Below are 23491 nucleotides of genomic sequence, written 5' to 3'. Positions count from 1 at the left end.
AGACAATTAAAATTGAAACTGGCAAAAACAGCAGAAAGGTCATCAACATATACATCCCTCCAACTTCCAGCTGCACGATAGATTTTTCACCATCACTCAACCACCTACTCACTCAAGACGACTGCATAATTGTTGGAGACTTCAATGCCCATAACCCGTTATGGTAATCCAGCTTCACCCCAGATGCCAGAGGCATCAAACTAGCCACGTAAGTAAATAATTCCGACCAAGTCGCCCTGAATGAGAAAGTACACACCAAAGTAACGAACCTCTGTTAAAGCGCTCCCGACATAAGTATGAATGAACAGTTCCAGCATAGCTTTAAATGTTGAGTGGCTAGCACACCAAGCACTTGTATCTGACTACACACCAAATACTCTCAGCATTGAATGCGACATTGAATATACCGAGGCTTCCCAGCGTACATTTAGAAACTTCCGCAAGGCGGACCGGGACGGGTTTACAAACTTCATAGAAGATACTCTATCGGAATGACGTCTACAAAGCTGAGAAAGATACTCTAGCGGAATGACGTCTACAAAGCTGAGACTCACTTCAAGAATCAAACCCGGAAATCCACTTATCCCTGAAATCAATCAAAACATGAATAAGTTAATTCAGGAGCATAAGCGGAAAAAATTGGTCGAATTTGTAAATGGCCTGATACCCAAAAGTAATACCAGCAAGTTTTGGAGTACCATAAAATAAATCTGTCGACGAACAGAAAACCTTGCGCGCTCAATCAAGTCATTTACTATGATGAGGAACAAAATTTACGCAGTTTTGACGCCAAAAAATGTGCCAATAAATTTGATCAGCAGTTCAGCCCACACCCCTCATCAATTACTAAAGAAGTACTGGAAAGCAATGACAACCAAATCAAAACGAAGCTAACCCCACAAAATCCTGCAGACGATGGCGTTGGGCGTAGCTATTACAACATCAACAACAACAGCTATGCAGCCTATTTTTGAGTCGTTTAATAAGGAAAAAAATTTTTTTTTCAATTTTTGAGGGAGGACAATAAAAAGTGTCTGCTCAACGTGTCTGCTCAAAAATTTTCGGCTTCTTTACTTCTTCGTAAGTTTTGTTTTGATGCTAATTTGGTATTACTTGGTATCATTTTCTTGAAAGGTTTTATTAAAGACAAAGAATATGAAATTATTGATTGATGAATCTTATAGCCTCTACGTGGAAGTTCATTTGAGAAACTCATCAATTCTTGATTTCAACCATTTCAAAGATAAACTCATGAATTCATGATTTCAAACATTTTGTTTAAAGAAAGTGCGAAAATAAAAAGTTCTCAGTTGATTTTTCCAACAAATATTAAAAACGCTTCTTTTTGGGTAGTTGGCTCAGCGCTTTTTGCTGAATTCATGTGATGTCACAAATCAGCCCACATCCGCTCATGTTATATTTTGAGGTAACTGTATCTTTTTACACATAAAAGTTACCTCTATTGTTTTGTGTCAAGTGCTCGCACGATTGGGTGGCTTTAATTAAAGGACTAGGTCGCGTTTTCTATTTTATTAGATACGTTTGAAATTAGATTAAGATTGGAAACTCATTTTATGCGAAGTGTTCAAATCGTTAAGCACTTACAAAACATCGAACGTTTCATACCAAATTCAGTTGCCAGATGAGCGCCTAAAACTGTGCTAAATTCCAAAAGCTAATTAAAGGCATTGGTGTGAAAATCAGACTAATTTTATACGTTTTCATAATCTACACCAGAACTTACTTAAACATACATTTTATAACAAATCTCTTGCGGCCTGTCGGTGGTTATCGATATTTAATTGATTTTCTTTCAACTGGAGTGAGTAATTTTTGCCAAGAGGTATGATTTGAATTGAAAGTTATGAACGTTTTTACCGTTGATTGTATCAGACAGTATAAGAAGCAGTTTCATGCTTTACTTCATGTGCGAACTATCCGTATGCGATAGATTTTGTCGTTGAATCTAAGTGGGCGTGCTAACTTGTTGTTTAGCGGCGCAAATTACTGGAGTCTGTTGAAACATGTGCCTAATTAAACTCTTTACTGCATCCTAAAGGTAATTTTGTTGTCCGTGTTTCAGATAAAAGAGGCCAGAAAGTTGACATCAACGCCGTGCCAATGGAAGAAGAAAGGGTTGCAGAGGTGAGTGCTCCATTCGATTAATTTATTGATTATTTGAGTATTATCGTCCCCGTCAAAAATAATACGAGAATGCAGAGATGTATTTAAGTCTGGGTTGATTTTGTTCGATGTTGATAAACACAGCGAATAGTTTTCAACCGTTGAGTATTGTGTGTCCAGGCGTATCCAGAAGGGGGTGCTGATGTGCCGGACATAGGAGACTCAGAGAATGAGGAGCAGTCTGGGGGTCATCCCCCTCCCGAGTACCCGGGGGGAGGCGAGGACGAGAACGAGAACGAGGACGAGGAGGCGGTGGCAGCTGTGAACGAGATAGAGAATGCAGTGGGAGGCACAGCTGGAGGAGGAGAGGGGGGCAGCAGCAGCCACAACACCAGTGCTAGCTCCTCCAACTCACACGACCAGCAGGAGGACAAGGAAAACAACGGTTAGTTGAGGAAACATAGAGGGAGAAAGACTCCCATTTTCATCCACCACAGCACCGCAGAAAAGACAAACATACAAGTCGTCGGTCTACGCATTACTTTTCAACCACTTCTGCGCCCTTAAGTGGCCTCCGTCCAGTTTTTGTAAGTTTGTTTGGGAGGATAAATTGGGCTTAAAACAATGAGCGAGTAATGGGTAAACAATTTACACTTGTTGATTATCGTGTAATCTAGATTGGCATTGTAATTTGCACTACACTTTTCCCGTAACCAACATTTCTTTACACTTGCGAAGCAAAGTGTATAAGTACGAACTTTTTTTTTCAACCTAAGTCGCTTTTGGGACACCTTTACAGCTTATTGATAACATGTGGTTTGATATTCGAATATTAAAAAGTACACACCTTTGATGCTCTTTTAATTCATCAAATGAACCGAAAAAAAAACTTATTTGTTTCAAACAACAACAAAAATTAAAACTCAATTTCAGAAATTTTCCAACTCAATATCTCGCATTCTTTTGAAATGCATAATTTATACATAAGGTGGCTTTATGCTTCGCGATTTATTGCATGCAAAATTATGTCTTTTTGTATTTAGTGCTACTTTTGCGGCATCGAAGTGGAAATTTATTAGCATATGTAGCTGCGTTGTTGGTGGCTAGTTTTTGGGGATTTTAAGCATCCGTGGCTGAGTGGTTAGTGCGTGAGACTCAAATTTGTCAGGTTGCAGATGCGAATCCGACACATAGGCGAGTTTTTGCTAATTCGAGGCTTGTTTCTCTTTTTTCTTATTTCACTTGATAGCTGATTTTTGGTCGTGTTCTCGTAAGTGTTTTCGAAGCGCAGCTTCGCCTCTGTGTAAATCTGTAAGGATTTGAGCTTGCTTTATTTTGAAGCCATAGTTATTTTAGAGAATTTGCGCTTTAGTGTAGTGATAAACTGCCTGCTTAAGGTTCCACAGGTCTGGGTTCTAGTTGCGGTTGGAAATCGTTTTTTTTTTTTTGCTATGAATTGAATTCTTTCGGTTTTAAGAGTCAATAAACGTAGTTCAGACTCTTATATAGATCGTGATGATTTTGTTCTCGTTGTTTTTTCAGGAAAAATTTAGGCTCAATTTTACTTTTTCGGAGTTTGACGTTTGATTTCTTTTTAATTTTAGTTCATTTCCTTCGTTACACGAAGCAAACTCTACCATCGAACAGTTTAAGTGTAAAAGGTCACAAAAAACGTGATTAACTTCTAGTTTCGCAAATCGCTTTTAATTTTTAGACTTCTCAGCGAAATAAAAAATTTACTTATTGATCGAGTTTTCTCAAATTGGGTTGATGATATCGAAACAGTGTAAATTATAACTGTTTTTGAAATGCAAATAGCTTTAAAGCAATCTATTTTTTTGGAAATTCGAAATTTTGTTGAAAATTGAGAAATTCAAAAATTGAGAAACAGAAAGCCAGTCAATTTTTTGTTTACTTGCTATGTGTTGGCTATGTTTTTCTGTTGGCTATGTTTTTAAGTGAACCACGTCAATTTCGAGGTAAAAGAACTATATGAATTTCTCTGGTATAGTTCTTGATGATTTCTTTCTTTTATATTTTAAATTTAGATCATTCTGTCATTTGATGGGAGTGAATTCAATGAGGGTGTACTTTGGGGTGCAGGATAAGCTTCAAATTTTTAAGTTTTCTTTGCGAACATGTTTTTGGATTTTTTCAACGAACGGCTACCCACGTGTTGGCGTCTAAGTTACTCTAATTAAGTTCACCTGAGAGCTAATGTAGCGATTTCGATTGTGTTTCTCGGAGTACTTTCTTCAAGTTTTAATTAATTTGCGACAAGCGTGTGAAATTTTTCTAGGATAGTTTTTTTACTTAGGGGCTTTAGTCTGAAAGACTCGCCTAATTTGTTCACAAAACAAACAATTGAACCATGAAAAATATGTTACTTGAATTCCTTGAATTCGGATGTTTCAAAATAGTAATTGAGACAACATAGTGTTCGATATTTAGAGTCACTGAACGTAGTTCATACTATTAAAAAATAGATCGTGATGATTTCTTTTTTTGTTTTTTTTTCTCAATAAAAGTCTTAAAATTTCTTGAGGCTCAATTTATTTTTTGGCATTTGGATATTGATTTCTCTTTACGCTTGGGATGAGCAAAGGTATTGCAATCGGGTATTAGACTTTTTCCCGTGAGTATTTTTGTTCTCAGGACTCATTGACTACTGGTGGTACCTTGGTTTACAATTAATTCATTTTTTACTGTCTCCTGCATACTTTTTTGAAGGCTATTATTTGTCTGCGTATGTATTGTCGGCTTAGTTGCCAGATCTGAGATTTGTTTATTTTTGGTGCAGCCATCTTTCACTGTAGTTCTTTTACTGTTTTAGCCTTTAAAAACTCTGGCCGAATTGAAGTTTGCTTTTTACATTGGTGGTAACTAGAATTGTTGAAATTTTTTGTTTTTTTTCTACTTTTCTTTGTTTTGGCTTAATAGGTTTCGGCCCATATTATATCGGCTTAGTGGCCTCGTTTTGCGTCGTTATACGAGCGAAAAGGTTTCTTGTGTGTGTGTGTGTGTGTGTGTGCGCGTGTGTGTTTCGAGGGCGAGGGGGACTTGATAACTTTTGATAAGTCCAAGTTTTTGGCTTTTTTTGTTTTTCCTATTAGTTTTTGGCTGGATAGGTTTCGGCATCTATTATATCTGCTTAGTCGTCTCATTTTCACGAGCGAATAAATTTTTTTGCGTGAGTGTGGGTGAGGGGGACTCAATATGTTTAAAAAATCTTAAGTCTTGTTGAATTTTTTTTCGGCTCAAAGGGTTTCTTCTATCTTGCCTCTTGGTGAGTTTTCTTTCGATCGCTGCTAATTTTACAGTATTTTGTCTTGGCATGTTTTTGTTTCAAAACTAGCCTTTTTTGATAGATTTCGAATTTCGACCATATCGAATTTTTTTTCGACTTAGTGGCTTTTTTGTTTTGTATTGCAAGTGATCGAAAGCTCAGCTTCGCTCTGTGTCTTAAGTTCAGTTCATTTCTTTGTTTAAAGGAAGGGAAATCCCCTTATCGAGCAGCCAAAGTGTAAAGGTCACAAAAGTGATCGGCTTCTAACTTCGAAAATGGAATTTAATTATCAGATTTCCCAGCGAAATATAAACTAAACCCATTGATCCAGTTTTTTCAAATTGTTCTAGAAATTCAAAGAGCTTTAAAGCCATCTATTTTTTCTGACAAAATCGAAAGTTGAGAGACTTTTTCAAAAAAAAATTCTGTTTAATTGTATTCATTGACTCTTTTCCAACTGTCACTTGGCTATGTTCAAATTTTTTCCACATCAATTTGAAAATGCATTTTTTTCTGTTAATGTCATTTTCTGAATGTGAATTTTGGAAGAAGAACCCTGTTAGCTGCATATTGGATAAGTTTGCATAATGATATCTCTTCTTTGTTATGTTTCTGAATGAGATCTGCTTTTATTTATCATAATTGAAAATTTGGTCGAACACATGGTTCAGACTTCAGACATTTTGGACTGTATAAATAATAATTTAATCGCTGTTTTTTTATCTGCATATTTTTTTTAATTTCTCCATTTAACCTCTTCTCTTTGTTAAAAACGTGTCAGTCATAAAAATGAAAATTTTAATTAAAAAATGAAGTTTTTTGGTTTTCTTGTTTATTTGCACTTCTCCAACTGTGAGGCGTCCCATGTATTTCATTCTGATGTTTTGAGTTGCGTGTCACGTAATTCATAATGGCAGATATCTATAATTTATACTTTCTGTGAAATCCAAGTTCTGCTGAAATCCTAAGTCAAGCATGATATGAATGTATTGCAAATGGGGTTTATTTGGATCGTTGTGTAATTTGGTTGGTATGTTAGCTGTTTCGGTGGATCAGCAGCGCATCAAGAGACAGCTGCGCAATCTGGACATGGCGTCCAAGTTGGGCGTGAAAGTGGTGCTCCCAGTCCCAGAGAACTTCAGATACAACAGCAGTAGTAAGGCTCAATTGACCATTGCAAAGCCATATTGAGCCTGTATCATTAATCATTCGTGATTTCTTCTGATTGCGCTAATAGCAAAGCGCGATAGCTGAACTTGGCACGGCGTCTTCTTAGAGTTTGTCTGCGTGCCCGCCCGGCTGCTTCGCTTTCATTTAGACAGCACAGTATTATTTTTTCTAGCAGAGATTAGAAGGCACTTTGTCAAAATTTGTTCAGATTTTTGCGCAAGATTGTGTTGTCAGCTTTGACTGCATTCAGCTTAGATATAAATCTTTACTTGAAACATGCAAAATACATTTTCTTTTGAGCCCTTTGTAAGTTTTTCGCACTTAGCTGAAAATCTTTCATGGTAGTCTGCCCTTAGTGTACAGAACGTTTCCAATGTCCCGAATGTTAAATATGGTCTATTATGCCCAAATGTTTTGTTGTACTTGTGTTGCTGTTTGATTCGAGAAACATCAAAGCAATGGACCTGAAGTGGTTTTGTCCATTTGGTTGATGTTGCTTACTTTTATTGCCTGTTCTGATTCCCCACGCGATGTGATGTGTATTGTCTGATTGAGTGTATCATGCTTACCGGTTCCTTCAATATTCAATCCAATTCGCATTCCAACCAAATTCAGCAACTACATGATCATGTTGTGAAAGAAAGATGTTGTTTGTTTTTGCAGAACAAAGAGGTGCCAACGAAATCTCCGAGACGAATGGAGTGGAGTGGAACAGGTATGGACAAGATGTGAATGTGGAAGTGGAAGTAACGAACGAGATCCACGAACATCATTCCAATAACCATTCCGCCGGAGTGGCCTCCAGTAGCCTTAACCAGCAGCACCCACCGAATAATTCAGAGGCCGATGGGGGGCAGGGTGTGCTGAATCTGGACATCCAGTCTGCCAGGTCTATGGTGAAGGCTTCCAGACACCAGGCCAAAGAGGCACCTGGCAGCTGGAAGAACAAGTGGGCAGACTTCAACAGGCTCTGATTGCCTTGCTGGTCACGACAGCGACAACTGAGCTCAGTGAACTTGTATAAACTCTGCTTACTCTTTCCTTTCTATCAGTGTCTTCTTTTCATTTCTATTCTGAAGCATGTTTATAAACAGTTGTATTATTTGGCCTTCATAGATCTCTTCAACTCATAGATCTCTTCAACCCCCCCCCCCCTCACCTTTCCAGTTAATTGCATCCGTAGTTTTCTGTACAATCTTGAAGCTTTTGCTTGAATCTATCTGAGGCCTACTTTTCTTTTTGACTTGTTTTCCAAAATGGAAAAACCGTGCTTAATATCTATAATGCTGGCAAGTTTTGCTGCAAAAACCATATCCATGTCAACAGTTGTGCCGAATGAGTATTTTCAAGCTATTTGTAAATAAGGAAATTAATCAACTAATAACATAATTTGTACGCTGTGTCAAATCAAACCTTGCTAATTAAGTGTCAATGAGCAAACTGTTTACTGATTGTTGAGGTTTTCCTTAGGTTTATTTTTTCAAGAGGATTCATTTAATAGAATAAACATCACTATTTGCCCGTTTTTTTAGACTGAGACAATGATATCAAGAAAATTATTAATCTTTGAACTCATTAACACTTATCTAGTATGCTTCATATTTTTATAAGATGAAAGATTGTCTTTTAGAGGAATCAAATTGTGTTATAACTACATTAGGTTTTGATATACGTAGTCTTTTATGATCCTTTCCAAATTTGATTGCCAGTCGCCAACATCGAAATTTACTTATCAAATCACGTGCATATCAAATTCATAAGAATTTTTAGTTTGTAAATGTAAATAAACGTAACTTTGATCGCTATTGATTTTTGTTGAATGCGTGGCTCAAATCGGAGCTAATTTGTTCTCAAAGTTGCATAGAAATCGATTAAAAGTTTACTGGGAAGCAACTTACCTCATATAGTATTTTCAAGATCATTCAGAATTTACCATAATTCAAGTTTTCTACTTTACTTTTTGATTCAGTATCAGAGTGGAATCGCCCTAAAGTTGGTCCAGCTGTGTGTGTGTGTGTGTGTATGTGTGTGTGTGCGTGCGTGTAAAGGTGTCTGTGTGTGCGTGCGTGCGTGTGTGTGTGTGTGTGTGGGCTATTTGGCGATTGGGCGGGTTCTTCTGCTAAGATTTCTTGGTTTGGCATCGTGTTTCTGAAAAGGTCTTTGTAGGCTGTTAAAGTGGATTGTCATTCTATCCAATGCTCGACTGTGTGAGCTGTTTCGTTGCAGGATGGGCACATGGGGTCTGCCGTAGGGTCCATCCATGAGGTGCGCGTACGTTCCTAGAGCCGTAAGTGGCCTGAATGTAGTTGGGCTATTAGGGTGGAGTCCTTTTTGCATTTCACCTGCTGGCGGTCTTGCTTTTCTGAGTAGCCGGCGTAGGCGGCTTTGACTGTGGTGCGGTGGCGGCGTATCCCGTAGTGTTCGTTTGATACATGCAAGGGCAGCTGGTGGGGACGTTGGGTGTGGTGTCTTCAGCTGCTCTTTTTGCCTCCTCGACAGCAAGCTCATTTCCTATGACGTTGAAGTATCCGGGGATCCGCTGTAGAGTAATTTCTTGGTTACTACTGTCCAAGTACTCTCTAATTACTCTAGTGTCTGCTGACCCTGACTTCAGTGACTTGCATTACAATTGGCTATCAGTGCAGTCCAGCACTTTTGATTTGGTCTGATAGTCAGTTCTAATTTTTAGTATGGCTGCGAGCAACGCGGCTTTCTCTTCGTCCTACGATGAGGTAATTGCCCTGCCACCTTTCTTAACAGTACCAGCTATTGACGGGGCATTTGCCTGAGCTTTGGTGAAAATGGCTGCTTAACCTCTGTTTTCCAGACAGTTGTATGCCAATCCATCGGTGTAAACTGTCAATGATGTAGACTGTCAATGTACCAGTTTTTGCTGCTGACAGCTCCTAGAAGCTTAAAGCCTTTTGGGTTATGTCCTCGACATGTGGCGCACGGTTAATCCTCTGTCGAGTTTAATTCCCCAAAACTTCGGGTTTTCATTGAAGGGCATCGTATGACCGGTCAAGGAGTGTGGGCGGCTATTTTGAGTCTACTGATGCTGAACTGAGAAATGTCAGTTCTCATTTGCAAATGTCAGTTCACTATGTTGCTATTAGCCCGATATTTCGCCAAATAAATTCAGAGGCGAAGTAGAATCTTATATTGTGGCCTGTAGTTGTTGTTGCTCTACCGCGCCGCAGACATTTGGGGAGCGTCCGGTATGCTCTCGTTGAGCATCCGGAACGTCGCGAGCTTGTCCAGAGCCACAGTTCTATTGGGTTTTTAGACACTTAAAACGATGCAGAGCTGTAATGAAAGCTAGGCAGTTTGGGAGAACGTTTGGGTCTACCTTATTCATATAATATTCGCAAGTGTTCGCATAGTTGAGCGGAAAAGTCAGTTTTGCTCTAGATTTTTCATTGTCTCAATGGTGAACTTTGTGTGAGTGTGTGTGTGTGTGTGGGGGGGGGGGGGGTCATCTATGGCTTTCCGCTCACTATATTAGTGAGATTTTTTGTAAGCTTTTCAAAAAATCTAGTTTACAAATAGATTAGGTGGCGGCTAGTGAGCCTGAAAAAAAATGCATGGGTAGCATAGGTATGTAAGTTATAAGAGCGAATTCTGATGAAACTATTTGAAATTTCATAAAAACTACCCTATCAAATCTGAGATGAAAAATTCACACGAAAGAAGCGGTTGCGCGAATTTTTCCTTCAGAAGCAGCTACTCTTCAATTTTTGGTAAAAGAAGTGTAAAAGGACACGAAGACTTGCTTTTCAGCAGCGGTAGCTGTTATAATTTTGTTTGCGTTGTTTTGTTTGAGTTGTTACAAAGGTTCAATGAAAAAAGTGGAAACAGTAAAAAGATATTGTTTTGTTTTCATGAAGTTATTGAGCTGTTTCAACTGCATGCTGGCTATACTTTTGTTACTGATCTCAAATTCTTGATAAAAAGCTTTTTTGTTCAGATCTGGGATATCAAATAACTGAAGTTGGTTTATTGTAAAAAAAGTGTTCAAAGATTTTATTAAGCCCACTGCTCAGTTTCTGCAGTCACCATGTACAATTGGTTTTCGTCTTTGTGTTTTTGGGCAAAGCTTGGTTATTTGATTAGGCTTACGTTTTTTACATCAGTCGCGCTTAATAGTTAACGATCGCGAATGTTTCGAGGAAATTCGAAAATCCTATATTTGGCTTCTTAAAATGTTAGTTTCAGTCAACTTGTATAGTGCCGATTTAAATTATCTGGACAAAACAAGTAAAAAACATGAAGTTGAATAGCATTTGTCTCAAATTGGATTCATTTGAAACAAAAATGACGAAGACAAAAAAAAAGAACTTCCGGAAAATTAATATGGTGGAACATCTTGAGCGAGGTTCTGATAAAATTTTTAACCCACAACTCTTATGAAGCATATCTATAAATAGTGTTCACATAAAATCATTTTTTCATACTCAATCCTTTTTCTAGTGTGAAAGGGAAAAAATAACTTCAATTTGACTCCCAAAAACTGTCAAATAAAATACCTGAGCCTAGGTTGTGCGGAGTTTTCTGTTTAATTGGAAAACTTTTGTGCGGTGTAGGTCAACTGACTTCTGCAGTTTATGGGAAATCGGAAAAACATTTAGGCCAAAATCCTTAGTGTACAGTCTGCAGCACATGGAAGTCTTCGGATCCGTGCACTTAGCATGTGTTGAAGTCAGTTATACAACGTGGAACTGCCTGTTGACTCAGGAGACAAACAGTTTGATTCTTGAACATTAGATAGTTGGTTGAAACTGATCATGTCACGAAGTGCCAAAAGGATCAGAGTGTATAATGGCGTTTGTAGCTATTCAAAATCCAAACAAAATCAAACTCAACTTTCAATTTTCTTTCGTTTTTCAGAAACTTTAGACACCAAATGTTGATTTTAAAACTTGGTATAAATAAAATTAAGTCTCATATTTGCACTTCGTAATTAATTAAATTTTAGTTTAAAGGCGTTTTTGCCTGTTTTGGTTTTGAATCTACTGTATCTTTTGTTATTTCCCCTTGAATAAAGGTTCTTAAAAATCTGTAGGAAATTGAACTATTGATTCATTACAACTTCTAGGTTCGTTGTCCCTAGGCGTAGAGGAAAGGTGGGTCCTCTGTACCCTAAGGTCTGCGTTCTAGTCCCGGCAGCACCTTGTTTTTGTCAGTATGTATAAATTGATTTTTTTTCCTGGTAAAATTTATTTTTTCGGACTTTCTAGTGTCTCCTCAAATTGTGTCGGCTTAGTTGCCTCATCAGGGATTTTTCTTTTGCTATGAGCAGTTTTCGTTGAAGTTGCAATTTTTTTTATTGTAGTTTCATTGGGGACTTACATCTTTCGTACAAAATCATTTTTTTTGGCACGGCTGATGTCTGCTCAAGATTGTCGGCTTTGTTTTTCAGCTTGCTAAGTTTTGTTCTGTTGCTAAGTTTTGTTCTGTTCCATATTCATAAGTTTTGTTCTGTTGCTCTGTCTGCTCAAAGATTACCGGCTTTGTTTCCGCTTCGATAGCTTTGTTCTAGCTTTTGTTTTGTTGTAAGTTTTGTTCTGTTGCTCATGTAAAAATCAATTGGTTTAAATGGCATGTTTGCCTAGAATAAACATTCATCAAGACATACAAAATTTTTGCTAAAGCTAGCGTCAACATTTTTCAATTTTTTTTAATTACGTTTTTTTAATGTTTGTTGAATCGTAAAACTCTTATCTGAATTATTGGCCGTTTTTAGACTTTTCTGGATAACTATCGCCAAAAATTTGATATAAGTTTAATCGACCCAACGGTGAGCTTACTTTTTTTCTCATAGAAAAAAATTCATGTCCTTGAATCTATCAAACTAGTAAAAATTTTGAAAATTAGAACGTTTTTGAGTTTTTTAATACTCTATTCGAAAATTACCGTGCCAATCCTCAGGTTAAGTATTCAATCGAGAAACTCGATTTTGGGAAACTTCTCTACTTTACCGGTCACGACTTGATTTTAGCAGAAATAAGTTACTCGTTTCGGAAAGTCAAGTTTTTGACTTGACGTTTTTTAAAAACTTTTTGAAATTTCATAAAAACTACCCTATCAAATCTGACATAAAAAATTCACACGAATGAAGAGGTTGCGCGAATTTTTCCTTCAGAAGCATCTACTCTTCAATTTTTGGTAAAAGAAAGCTTAGGTTTTTGAGAAAAATTCCAAAATCTCGAAAGTTTTCATTACTCTTACTTAATTTAGAAGAAAAACATTTTTTGAAATGACGCATTTCGTCCCGCATCAATTTAACAAAATTAAAACAAAATCGAGTACCACCCGCTTTAGCTGAGCCCTAAGTGTCCATCATCAAGGCATACCAAAGTTTTGGTTCACCTATATTTTTTTCAATTTATTTTTTTCGGCTTATGCTTTTTAATGAGTATGTTGCATTGTAAGTAATGCGAAGCTCTGCTTCGCCTCTGTGTATAGAGGTACATTTTGAGCAAATTGGGTAAAATTTGCTCATACAACAAAAATGCTGCAATAACTCCCGTAAAATTCTTAATTAAATGTTTCTGGAATAATTTTTTAAAATTATACGCAGGTTTTTTTTGACAAAACGCGCTTCCTGAGTTCAGGGCTCGGATTATTTTTTTGGGAAATTTAGAATTTCGAACATACGTTGAACTGAAACTTTTAGAATTACTCAGCTTAACAATTGAATGTTTTCGAAAGTTGGACTTTTTTTCTACTTCAATCAAAAAAATATTTTGGAAACTGCTTCAAAGATTTAGTTGTCAGCGCGGCTCCCTCCGCTCCAATTTGTTGTATATCGCAGCCGAAGTCATGGTAAAGAAAACAATTTTATTCGACCAAAATTGATTAGGAAAAAAAATTCTTGATGTTCACAGAACAAGCATCAGTGTCCAGCTTTTTTTCCAGAAGAAGACTGAACTGGTAATGCAGTTGATTTTGCTAAAATGTTACCAAACAAGTAGTCGAGAGCTTTAAATAAAAGGATTTTTTTCCGGTTGCATTTGTAAGGCTTTCGGAAGTAAAAAACAAGATGTAAGCTTTCTTTTATTTGAGTTCATTAGTTGCTGGAAGAATAGAAATTTGTCAACGCTTGAAATTTTTCCACGTCTAACGATTTTCTAATTTTCATTTCCTAATATATTCATTTTCGTAGTCATACAACAATTGTAAGACAAATTACGCCGTCAAGCAAAAAACAGTACTTCGGACGCAAAGCAGTGGTTTTGCTTTGTAACGAAAATGTATTTTGCTTTTAAGAGTTCCCTGCGGATGTGAAAGTTACCTATGTGAGTTATAAGGAGTGTTGACTTTTGCCAATAGAAGTTGGACAATTTTTTTTGTTCCGTTTTTTGAAGAAAATAAGAAATATTTAAGCTCGGGGTGGTTTTTTTATGCAGACCAGTTCTCAAAACTATTTCTCTCGGGGGATTGATTCATCAATCTTCGTAGTGCCAGAATGGTCGCACGCACCTCCAGACTATCCTGGCTAAAAGATTTCCAGAAAAGCTCACTAATAGCCTAATATGACTATAAGAGCGCTGTGATACTTTGATGCCGAAAGGTTAACGCGCAGTGTTTACGCGTGTCCAATTAGGGAGTGTAGTGATAAGCATTTGTACCTATTAGCATGCGATAACTGTATTGATTGTGTGAATTCAGATGAAAAACAAATTGGCCTAAATTTTCAAATAGTTTCGAAAATCCCTGGGTTTGTTAAGGATTTAAAAATCTAACTTTCGCAAATTTGAATAAACAAAACTTGAAAAAACGAATCATCAAACTGCATTCTTTTACATGGGCATGCTAATCAGCACACATGCTAACAGGCCGGTCCCCGGCGAACTATCCCGCACCACAAATTCGTTCCAAATTCAACTGAGGCAGGATAATTGGTCTTAAAATTCATAGTTTGTCAATGTTCCTTTAACCAAAAACTATTCGAGACCAGTTTATGGACAGTCGGAACATTCAGGGCGTTGCCCTGATACTAGCAATTTTTAGTATCATTGCAGGTTATGCGTATGAACTTAATGTAATGTACAATCAAGGATATTACAATTCTGTAATTTTTCCCTTTTTCGAGAAGAGTGACCAACAGTTTGTAGGGAAAAGTAGCGTTTCGTTCTATGAATGCGAATGCGGCAAATGAAATTAAAAAATTGGATGAAGTTTTTTCCGAACGAATCTTTCAAATATTTTTGTCATCAGGGGCTGGAAGTGTAAAAGGACACGGAGACTTGCTTTTCAGCAGCGGTAGCTGTTATAATTTTGTTTACGTTGTTTTGTTTGAGTTGTTACAAAGGTTCAATGAAAAAAGTGAAAACAGTAAAAATATATTGTTTTGTTTTCATGAAGTTATTGAGCTGTTTAAACTGCATGCTGGCTATACTTTTGTTACTGATCTCAAATTCTTGATAAAAAGCTTTTTTGTTCATATCTGGGTGATCAAATAACTGAAATTGGTTTATTGTAAAAAAAGTGTTCAAAGATTTTATTAAGACCACTGTTCAGTTTCTGCAGTCACCATGTACAATTGGTTTTCGTCTTTGTGTTTTGGGCAAAGCTTGGTTGTTTGATTAGGCTTACGTTTTTTTACATCAGTCGCGCTTAACATTTAACGATCGCGACTGTTTCGAGGAAATTCGAAAATCCTATATTTGGCTTCTTAAAATGTAGCCAATCATCACAAAATTATTTTTTCATACTCAATCCTTTTTCTAGTGTGAAAGGGAAAAAAAAACTTCAATTTGACTCCCAAAAACTGTCAAATAAAATACCTGAGCCTAGGTTGAGCGGAGTTTTCTGTTTAATTGGAAAACTTTTGTGCGGTGTAGGTAAACTGACTTCTGCAGTTTATGGGAAATCGGAAAAACATTTAGGCCAAAATCCTTAGTCTACAGTCTGCAGCACATGGAAGTCTTCGGATCAGTGCACTTGGCATGTGTTGAAGTCAGTTATACAACGTTGAACTGCCTGTTGGCTCAGGAGACAAACAGTTTGATTCTTGAACATTAGATAGTTGGTTGAAACTGTTATTCCGATCATGTCACGAAGTGCCAAAGGGATCAGAGTGTAGAAAGGCGTTTGTAGCTATTCAAAATCCAAACAAAATCAAACTCATTTCTCAATTTTCTTTCGTTTTTCAGAAATTTTAGACACCAAATGTTGAACTTGAAACTTGGTATAAATAAAATTATGTCTCATTTTTGCACTTCGTAATTAACTAAATTTTAGTTTCAAGGCGTTTTTGCCTGTTTTGGTTTTGAATCTACTTTATCTTTTGTTATTTCCCCTTGAATAAAGGTTCTTAAAAATCTGTAGGAAATTGAACTATTGATTCATTACAACTTCTAGGTTCGTTGTCCCTAGGCGTAGAGGAAAGGTGGGTCCTCTGTACCCTAAGGTCTGCGTTTCTATTCCCGGCAGCACCTTGTTTTTGTCAGTATGTATAAATTGATTTTTTTCCTGGTAAAATTTATTTTTTCGGACTTTCTCCTCAAATTTTGTCGGCTTAGTTGCCTCATCGAGGATTTTTCTTTTGCTATGAGCAGTTTTCGTTGTAGTTGCAATTTTCCTTATTGTAGTTTCATTGGGGACGTACATCTTTCGTACAAAATCATTTTTTTGGCACGGCTGATGTCTGCTCAAGATTGTCGGCTTTGTTTTTCAGCTTGCTAAGTTTTGTTCTGTTGCTAAGTTTTGTTCTGTTCCATATTCAGAAGTTTTGTTCTGTTGTTCTGTCTGCTCAAAGATTACCGGCTTTGTTTCCGCTTCGATAGCTTTGTTCTAGCTTTTGTTTTGTTGTAAGTTTTGTTCTGTTGCTCATTTAAAAATCAACTGGTTTAAATGGCGTGTTTGCCTAGAATAAACTTTCATCAAGACATACAAAATTTTTGGTAAAGCTAGCGTCAACAATTTTCATTTTTTTAATTACCTTTTTTTTTTAATTTTTGTGTTGAATCGCAAGCGATGCGAAACTCCGCTTTGTCTCTGTACTGAATTTTTCTGGAAACATTTAAAGCTGGTAATTTCTGATACGAATTCTTTTGTACTTGAAAATAACTGTCTCTTTGATAGGGGACTGCAAACAAATCCTAAAATTTGAGTTTTGTAATAAGTTTTATATACCACCGATTGATTTTTAAAATTTCTCGATGCAGTATATCTGTTTATATATAAAGCATCGCGAAACTTAAGAATAAATTTAGTGTCAAGATGTGAAATAATTTCGAAATGCAATGTAAGCTGTTGCTCATCTGGTATGAAACACATAGGAAACATTTGAACAAAACACACTTTTGTGAAAAAGTTTTTATGCTAACACAAAAATTTTACTTTCCAATTTGTTTTAGTTCATTGTTCTACTGAAAAGAAAAGAATTGCACTAGTATTTTTACTATTGCACTACTCTTTCAAATATTGCACTAGTTTTTCAAATACGGCACGGAAGAAACACTGAACACGTGTTTTATGCTGTTATAAAACACATGTGCAGTATGTTTGCGTGCCATATTTGAAAAACGAGTTCAAACTTGATACATTTGCGCAATATCTGAATTACTTGTGCAGTAGTTGAAACTCTAAATGAGCATTTGAAACAGTTTTGCAATATCTTTCCCAAAGCAATCAACAAAAAAGGAATAAGAAAATTAAAAAAAACGCGTTAAAGAACGAACTGAATTTATTTCGACTAATCCAAAAACAATTTTAAGGTCATTTTGAGCAAAAAAAAAGATACAAAAAAATTTGGGTATTATAGTTTTCATAAATGGAAATATTACGATAAGTAGTGCTTGATCCGAATTTTTTAAAATGACTGATTTAAATAAAAACCGATTTAAATTTCTATAAACTTATCAAAAAACTCATTTGAAGTATTTCTTAGAAAAAAAAATCAGTGAAAAAAAATGGGTGTTATTTGCACTCTCTATGCGACTTTTCCCACGACTTGAAAATCTGAAAACCTTTCAAGTCTAATAACTTATTTTTAATTTTCACACAAGAATTTGTGTTGATTCTCAGATGATGTAAGAAATTAGTAATATGTTTGCCCTGTCTATGAACCCGAAAGATCGAGAAATCGATGACCTCATTCGACAATTTTTTTTAAAACTGGTTTGAACAAAAAAAAACACCCTAAGCGTATATTTTCCAAATTTTTTTTTCAAAATTCGGAGCAAGAAACAATTTGATTAGTTGCTTGTACATTTTTTGGTTTGGTTGAAAGCAACGAAATACAGTTTTTATAAGATAACAAACACTAATTATGATTTTAATGAGTAATCTGATCTCATTAAAAACTGAATTAAGCTTATATAGACTTATCCAATAAATTATGAAGCATTTGAGGAAAAAATAGCTATAAAAAATCGGGTAAAACCAGTTTCATAAATGGAAATTGTATGATAAGCATTTTTTTATCCAAAAAACAATAGAATTGTTGACCGATCTGTTTCCATTTTATAAAAACCGGTTTAAACTTATATTAGCTTATCAAAGAAGTCATTTGAAGTTTTTCTTAGAAAAAAATGTCAATGAAAAAAATGCTTTTATACAATTATCAATTAAGAAAAATTGTACGATAAGCATTTTCCTTATTGAGCGCTTGCATGGAATTGTATGATAAGCAATTTTCTTGTTGGAGGTCAGCCCGGGCTCATGATTGCTATACTGCAATTAATTTTTATTTAAGTAAGAATTATTCATTCCAATATGAACAAATTATATTTTGAGGCGAGCCGCGTTCACAAGCGCAAAAAGATTTAATAATTGGAAAGTAATTGAATCTTTATACGGCCCAACTCGAAGGAATTATTTTGAATACATTTTACCTCGACACGAAAATTGTCTTCGTGTCAGGAGTTTAAGGTCCTCTCAGATTAGTCCAGGGACTGTATGCTTTCTGTCAAATGAATTTTAAATATAAGGAAAGTTAGGACTCTTCGCCGTGCCCTCAAGGTTGGCCCCATGATGATGCACGACGCATTACAATACTGTTTTTAGCTAGGAAAATAAAAACTGGTCGATCTTGAAAAAGATGGACAAAACTAAATGAAGGTCGAGGAGCCATAAGCACCTCAAATTCCTTCTTCTTGTTCGTGTAATCTCATGAAAAGAATTGAAAGCACGTTGTTTTTATTTTAAAGAGACATGATTTAGGTTAGTGGAAGTAGTAAGCATTGTATCCGAAGAAATTGTGTTTCTTCCCGTCATTAATGTGGTCCCGCAAATCCGGCGCCTTTTCCGGGAATGCGTCCAGAAACTCCTTGCGCACTGCAGACTTGTTGAACTCATTCTTTGTCTGCAGCAGTCTGAAAACATACATGCCATCGATCGATGTGTGCGATAAATAATTATAACGTCTTAATAAAAAAGATCTATTGGGTAGGCAGGCTAACGCTGCAATAGTGGAGCCACGTGAAAGTTCTAGACGCAAAAAACGGCAAAAACAGTAGCAAAAACAAAGCTCAACTAAACAAAATAACTCAGTCTAGAATGTGGGGAAATAAGAAAATTTGACTATGCTTGGACAGGCTGGATATCTTTTTATAGACCCTCTGCGAATCGCAGAAACGACAAGTATAAATTTGAACTGTTGAAGCTGTCTCGATCAATGGAGTTTGAATTTTTTTTGCTTTTACCGCTCTGTATCAAACTCCAATTATATTTACCTTATTCAAGAACTGAACAATCAATAATTGAGGAGAATAATTTGAGGAGACATGAAAAAAAATGGAGTAGGTTTTGTTTTTTGAAATTCTGAAGGCCGGTCTGGTTTTCCTCTTTAACACTATGCATGAAATATTGAAGTAATCCGGAATTTCATGCTCTAAGTTGTGAAAGATAGGTCAGCTTATTAAACGGCAGCAGTTAAGTATTTCTCAAGAGGGTCATGATTTTGAGGGAGACAGACCTTGCGTTGTGTTTGGGGATGGAGGCATACAATCCATAGTTGGGTCTCTCCTCTGCCCCGGTCATATACTTGTCGTCGTCATTCATGGCCATCGGGTGGAACTGGCTCTGACTCACTCCCGCGTGGTAGTCCCGTCGCCAAGTGGCATTATCACCCACCCCAAGTCTCTCGGTGTCAGCGGCGCACTGCAGCTGCTGGGGGGCTCTCTCCAGGTCCTGTTTGAAGGTCACCTGGAATAATTTTTGTTTTTATTTATATGGAGGGGCTGCGAGTGTTTTAATGAACAGCTGGCTTTTTCACATCACTGCATTCTTATTGAGAGTTCGAAAAACTTCAACGAAGCAAGCCGTTTGAAGATAGTCACATAATATCTATCCTTGTCGTTTTTTGATACAGAGATACTGAACTTTGTCAATCTGCCGCTATTTTGTTATTTACAGAGCAGACCAGAAAGTAACAGCCTTGTTGAAATTTGAAATAGATTAACTGCTGATCATGTTTAAGGGTTGTCTTCAATTAAAAGCCATTACTTACTTGTTTTACAGTTGAGTTAGCGTTGGCGCTGAGTGCCCTCTGCTGTGTGTGGTGTTCTATGGCGTCATTGTGTCTGTAGATGTGGTGTGAATCCAGTTCACTCGTGTTGCAGACCACCATCTCCTCCGGGTGGTTGTAAAACGTCGGCCTCACCCCCTTTCCCAACCGCTTCTCATCCACAATCACTGCAATTTAATTCGATCAACAACTCTTTTACAACAGGGACATCCAATCTTGAGAAGGCCGTTCAATCATATTGGACGGATTGGAAGTTTTTCAGAACCTTCCCTTTCTTGCTCTTAAAAACTCTTTTTAAGAACAGGTAAGGTTGAGGACCAATTCGTTTCAAAGATTCTATTGTTCAAAAAGTTCCAATCGGAATCTTAAAAAAGTAGCGGTGTTTAAGAATTATTAAAGCAAAATATTAACAATCACCAAAAGGAAAATCGTGTCCGGACGTTTGTCTCCCAGACTTTTAAGTCCCCGAGAAAATGGTCAGAAAGACTAAAAAATACATTCAAGATGTTTTTGTCCCAATAAAATCCACATTGCATTAGAAATTTTGTGACCAGCTCATGAGAATAAGCACTTGGTATATGCTCATGAAAATAAGCATTTGGCCATATGACTCAGCAACTACAAATAAGTGATTTGTCAAAAAAAGATTTATTGATAGTGTAAATTTCAGATAGATAATGGAGAACTGCAATGCATAAAGTTATTCGGAGACAATGAGTTAGAGGTCAACCAAAGGTGACAGGTAACTCCGAAGGTTAAACACCTAGCAACAGAACTAAGACAGATTGATTGATTGCATTGAAATGAGAAGAATAGAACTGAAATGGACTGTGAACTAGTTTAATCACTATGACAGAAGTTATAATTCTTGGCCTATTTTAACAAAGACACAATCTTCCGGGGCGCAAACTTCCATGCACCTAGAATCATATTACCTACCGTCAGTTTTATTGGTTGTTCTCACTTCCGGTTTTAACTCATTTGGCTCCAGGCGACCTCTGACCGTCTGCAGTTTCTGAATTGAATATGGTCTGCCCAGAGTTCTCGTCAAAGTGCCTCCCATCATCTCCATCGGAATATTAATCTCAGGCGCCGTTTTTGCCCTCAGGTACTGGGGGAAGTTGAGAGAGTTGACCTTGAACTGGGCTCTCTGTTCGTCTTCTCGCTGAAGCGGCTGTACTTCCGACTCGATGTTTGGACATGGATCAGAGAGACTTAGTTTCTTCTTGGGCTGCTCGTTCTCCCTCGCATCGGCGTCCGCCAATGTATACGGTTTAGTCGGCTCGGCTATGTAAGGGTTCTCGCCCTCGAATATGAAGGGAGCACGGGCTGTTATGATCTTGCTGGAGTGGTCGAAGTAAGTGTTGGGTCTTTCCACCGGAATGACGTAGTTCATTTGTGTTCGGTACTGAAACACCCTTATTTTAAGTTTAACTCTGGGAAAACTAGTGGATTTTGAATCTGATCATCGATCTAGATTTTAGTAGTGGGTATGTGGTGGTAGATTGAACAGATCTACGCAAAAACTAGAATTTCATAAGTTATACAAGTAAAACGAAAAATCGGCGACCAACAAAGGAACTTTCAAGATTGACTCGACCAAAAGATGGATATGCAGCAAAATAACACTTTTAGTTGCACTCATAAGGCAATTGTTCGGTGTCTGGTGGATTTTTCGATGTGTTGGGACTTGCGGCAGATCTTCTCTCCCCTTGTAAATTTTACCCTGGCCTGACAGTGTGTACGCTCCTCACCTGTATCATCTGGTCCCTTGGCTCCAGCAGTTTGGCCTTCTTCCACAGGTTGAATGCCTCCAGCTGTCTCAACTGGAGCTGCTGCCTCTCCCCCAGATTAGAGAGAAACTGTCTGTTCTGAGTGCCCGCCTCCTCCATCGTCCTCACTCTCTCCTCTATCAGCTCCTTCTGCTCCTCATCCGTCAACTTACGCTCCTGCAATCAGTCAGCTTTTATATCACCTATCAGTTTGTTCAACAACCCAATCATCACTTAACTGCACTCCTATCAAATGACAGGTTCCATTTTTATGCCATTGTCGTAACGTAACGATAACTGTATTTTGAACAGTTTTTTCTTTTTATTACATTTGTTTGTTTTTGTCTTCACATGTAACATTAACATTGCCATAGCTGCGTTCCTTCTCACCCATAGCTTCTCCACAGCGTACTCTGCGTGTTTCTGTGCCTCAGCATGCATCATCTTCAGCTTCGCCTGGTATCCCTCCGGCAGGGATTTGTAGGCCTTGTGATCATCCACCAGCTAGTACAAAACAGGGCAAAGCTTGACGGTTACATAACTTGAACCCTTTCTCTTTCTGTATTCCACAAAATTAGATGAAACAATTTTTCATTACAATACAGCTATAAAGTCAATAATAGTTAGTGGTAATCAAAAAAAAAATCAAAACCAATTTTAAAAGATCAACATTTTTTCATTAACCTGAACGTTCAAAAAATGGATGCCTTGGTCTGTGTCATAATCCGTGTATGCATGCTTTCAAAATTGTTTAAATATTTAACACATAAGATTGGACGTTGATTTGCAGAAAAAGGTTAAATCATCAAGTTCTTAGCACTTGCATCTTTATTAGCATCTATGACGTCGCAGTGTTGTGTGTAATGTTTCATTTCTGGCTGATTGAGGGATCCCCGCTGCCACAGCAGTTTTGCCACCCTACCCTCCAGGGGTCGAGGGGGGATGAAAGTGGGCTCACTCCTAGCAGACTAAAACAACAGCACAGACTTACACACTACTAAATTACTCGAATATCGGAATGAGTTAAGACTATGTTGAATTGCTGTTTTTTCTCACAGTCGGCATGTTCAACTGAAAGTCGCGCTATGGGTTGCGAAAGTCTTGACATACAAGCCCTCTCCATCTTGTTTACAAAAGTGGACTATTACATAGTCGCGACTGATATTTTTAATCGCAAAAGCCAGAAATCAGTCGCGAAAGACTTTCCAAACTGAAAGTTTCGACTTTTGGCTCGACTACACACCTTGGGTCTACCTACGGCGCGACTTTCGCCGCTTCTTCAGACTCAACACCAGCGCAACTATGCTATTTGGGTCTGAACCCTGATGCAGTGCGATTTTAGTTCAAAGGCGATTTGTGACTTGAACTCTTGGTGTCACCGTGAATTCTGGGCACGGATTCTGTAAGCGGACACGGCGCAATTTTTGAAAAGAAATTAGGAATTACAAATTTTGTCGGGTTTTATGTTTGCTCTACCACAGTGGCAAAAATAGCGACGGATATTATCGGTTGCGAAAATCTGGTAAATGCATAGTTTGATTGCGCGAACCGAGCCGTTACATGTCGTATTGCGTCGACCGCACCGCTTTCTGAGTCGCTCCGATCGCGCTTTTTCATCTTGGACGCAAAATCCGCAACCGACTTTTTCGGTTGCGAAAGTCT

General features: G+C 37.4%; 3 protein-coding genes across 3 annotated transcripts in view; 2 read left to right on the top strand and 1 right to left on the bottom strand.

The window, feature by feature from the left end:
• LOC134846715 (uncharacterized) overlaps positions 1-23491 on the top strand; it is a 413719-nt gene that overhangs the window by 131217 nt on the left and 259011 nt on the right. The window lies entirely within an intron of this gene.
• LOC134845522 (zinc finger protein AEBP2-like) lies at positions 1739-8536 on the top strand. Its single transcript, XM_063862451.1, has 4 exons — positions 1739-1843; positions 2084-2145; positions 2305-2569; positions 7244-8536. The coding sequence occupies exons 2-4, from the start codon at positions 2122-2124 to the stop codon at positions 7552-7554; spliced, it is 600 nt and encodes a 199-aa protein (XP_063718521.1). The 5' UTR covers positions 1739-1843; positions 2084-2121; the 3' UTR covers positions 7555-8536.
• The window catches only part of LOC134845771 (uncharacterized), a 52308-nt gene continuing 47527 nt past the window's right edge, over positions 18711-23491 (bottom strand). The window contains exons 9-15 of the mRNA XM_063862840.1: positions 22654-22797; positions 22220-22333; positions 21812-22006; positions 20997-21465; positions 20040-20224; positions 19506-19735; positions 18711-18903 (exon numbers count right to left, since the gene is read on the bottom strand). Of these exons, the coding sequence (XP_063718910.1) occupies positions 18753-18903; positions 19506-19735; positions 20040-20224; positions 20997-21465; positions 21812-22006; positions 22220-22333; positions 22654-22797 (1488 nt within the window). The 3' untranslated portion in view covers positions 18711-18752. The remainder of the gene's footprint in view (positions 18904-19505; positions 19736-20039; positions 20225-20996; positions 21466-21811; positions 22007-22219; positions 22334-22653; positions 22798-23491) is intronic.

Source organism: Symsagittifera roscoffensis, chromosome 5 (genome assembly GCF_963678635.1).
Source record: "Symsagittifera roscoffensis chromosome 5, txSymRosc1.1, whole genome shotgun sequence".
NCBI lineage: Eukaryota > Metazoa > Xenacoelomorpha > Acoela > Convolutidae > Symsagittifera > Symsagittifera roscoffensis.
The sequence above is the reverse complement of the archived record's forward strand: the minus strand, read 5'-3'. Positions and strand labels throughout refer to the sequence as shown.

What these genes read in the sequence shown, in the direction of transcription:
- LOC134845522 (XM_063862451.1), top strand. Translation starts at nt 2,122, where the DNA reads ATGGAAGAAGAAAGGGTTGCAGAG. An exon ending in AAGAAGAAAGGGTTGCAGAG is followed by an intron (nt 2,146 to 2,304) that starts GTGAGTGCTCCA and finishes TTGTGTGTCCAG; the next exon opens with GCGTATCCAGAAGGGGGTGC. An exon ending in GGAGGACAAGGAAAACAACG is followed by an intron (nt 2,570 to 7,243) that starts GTTAGTTGAGGA and finishes TTGTTTTTGCAG; the next exon opens with AACAAAGAGGTGCCAACGAA.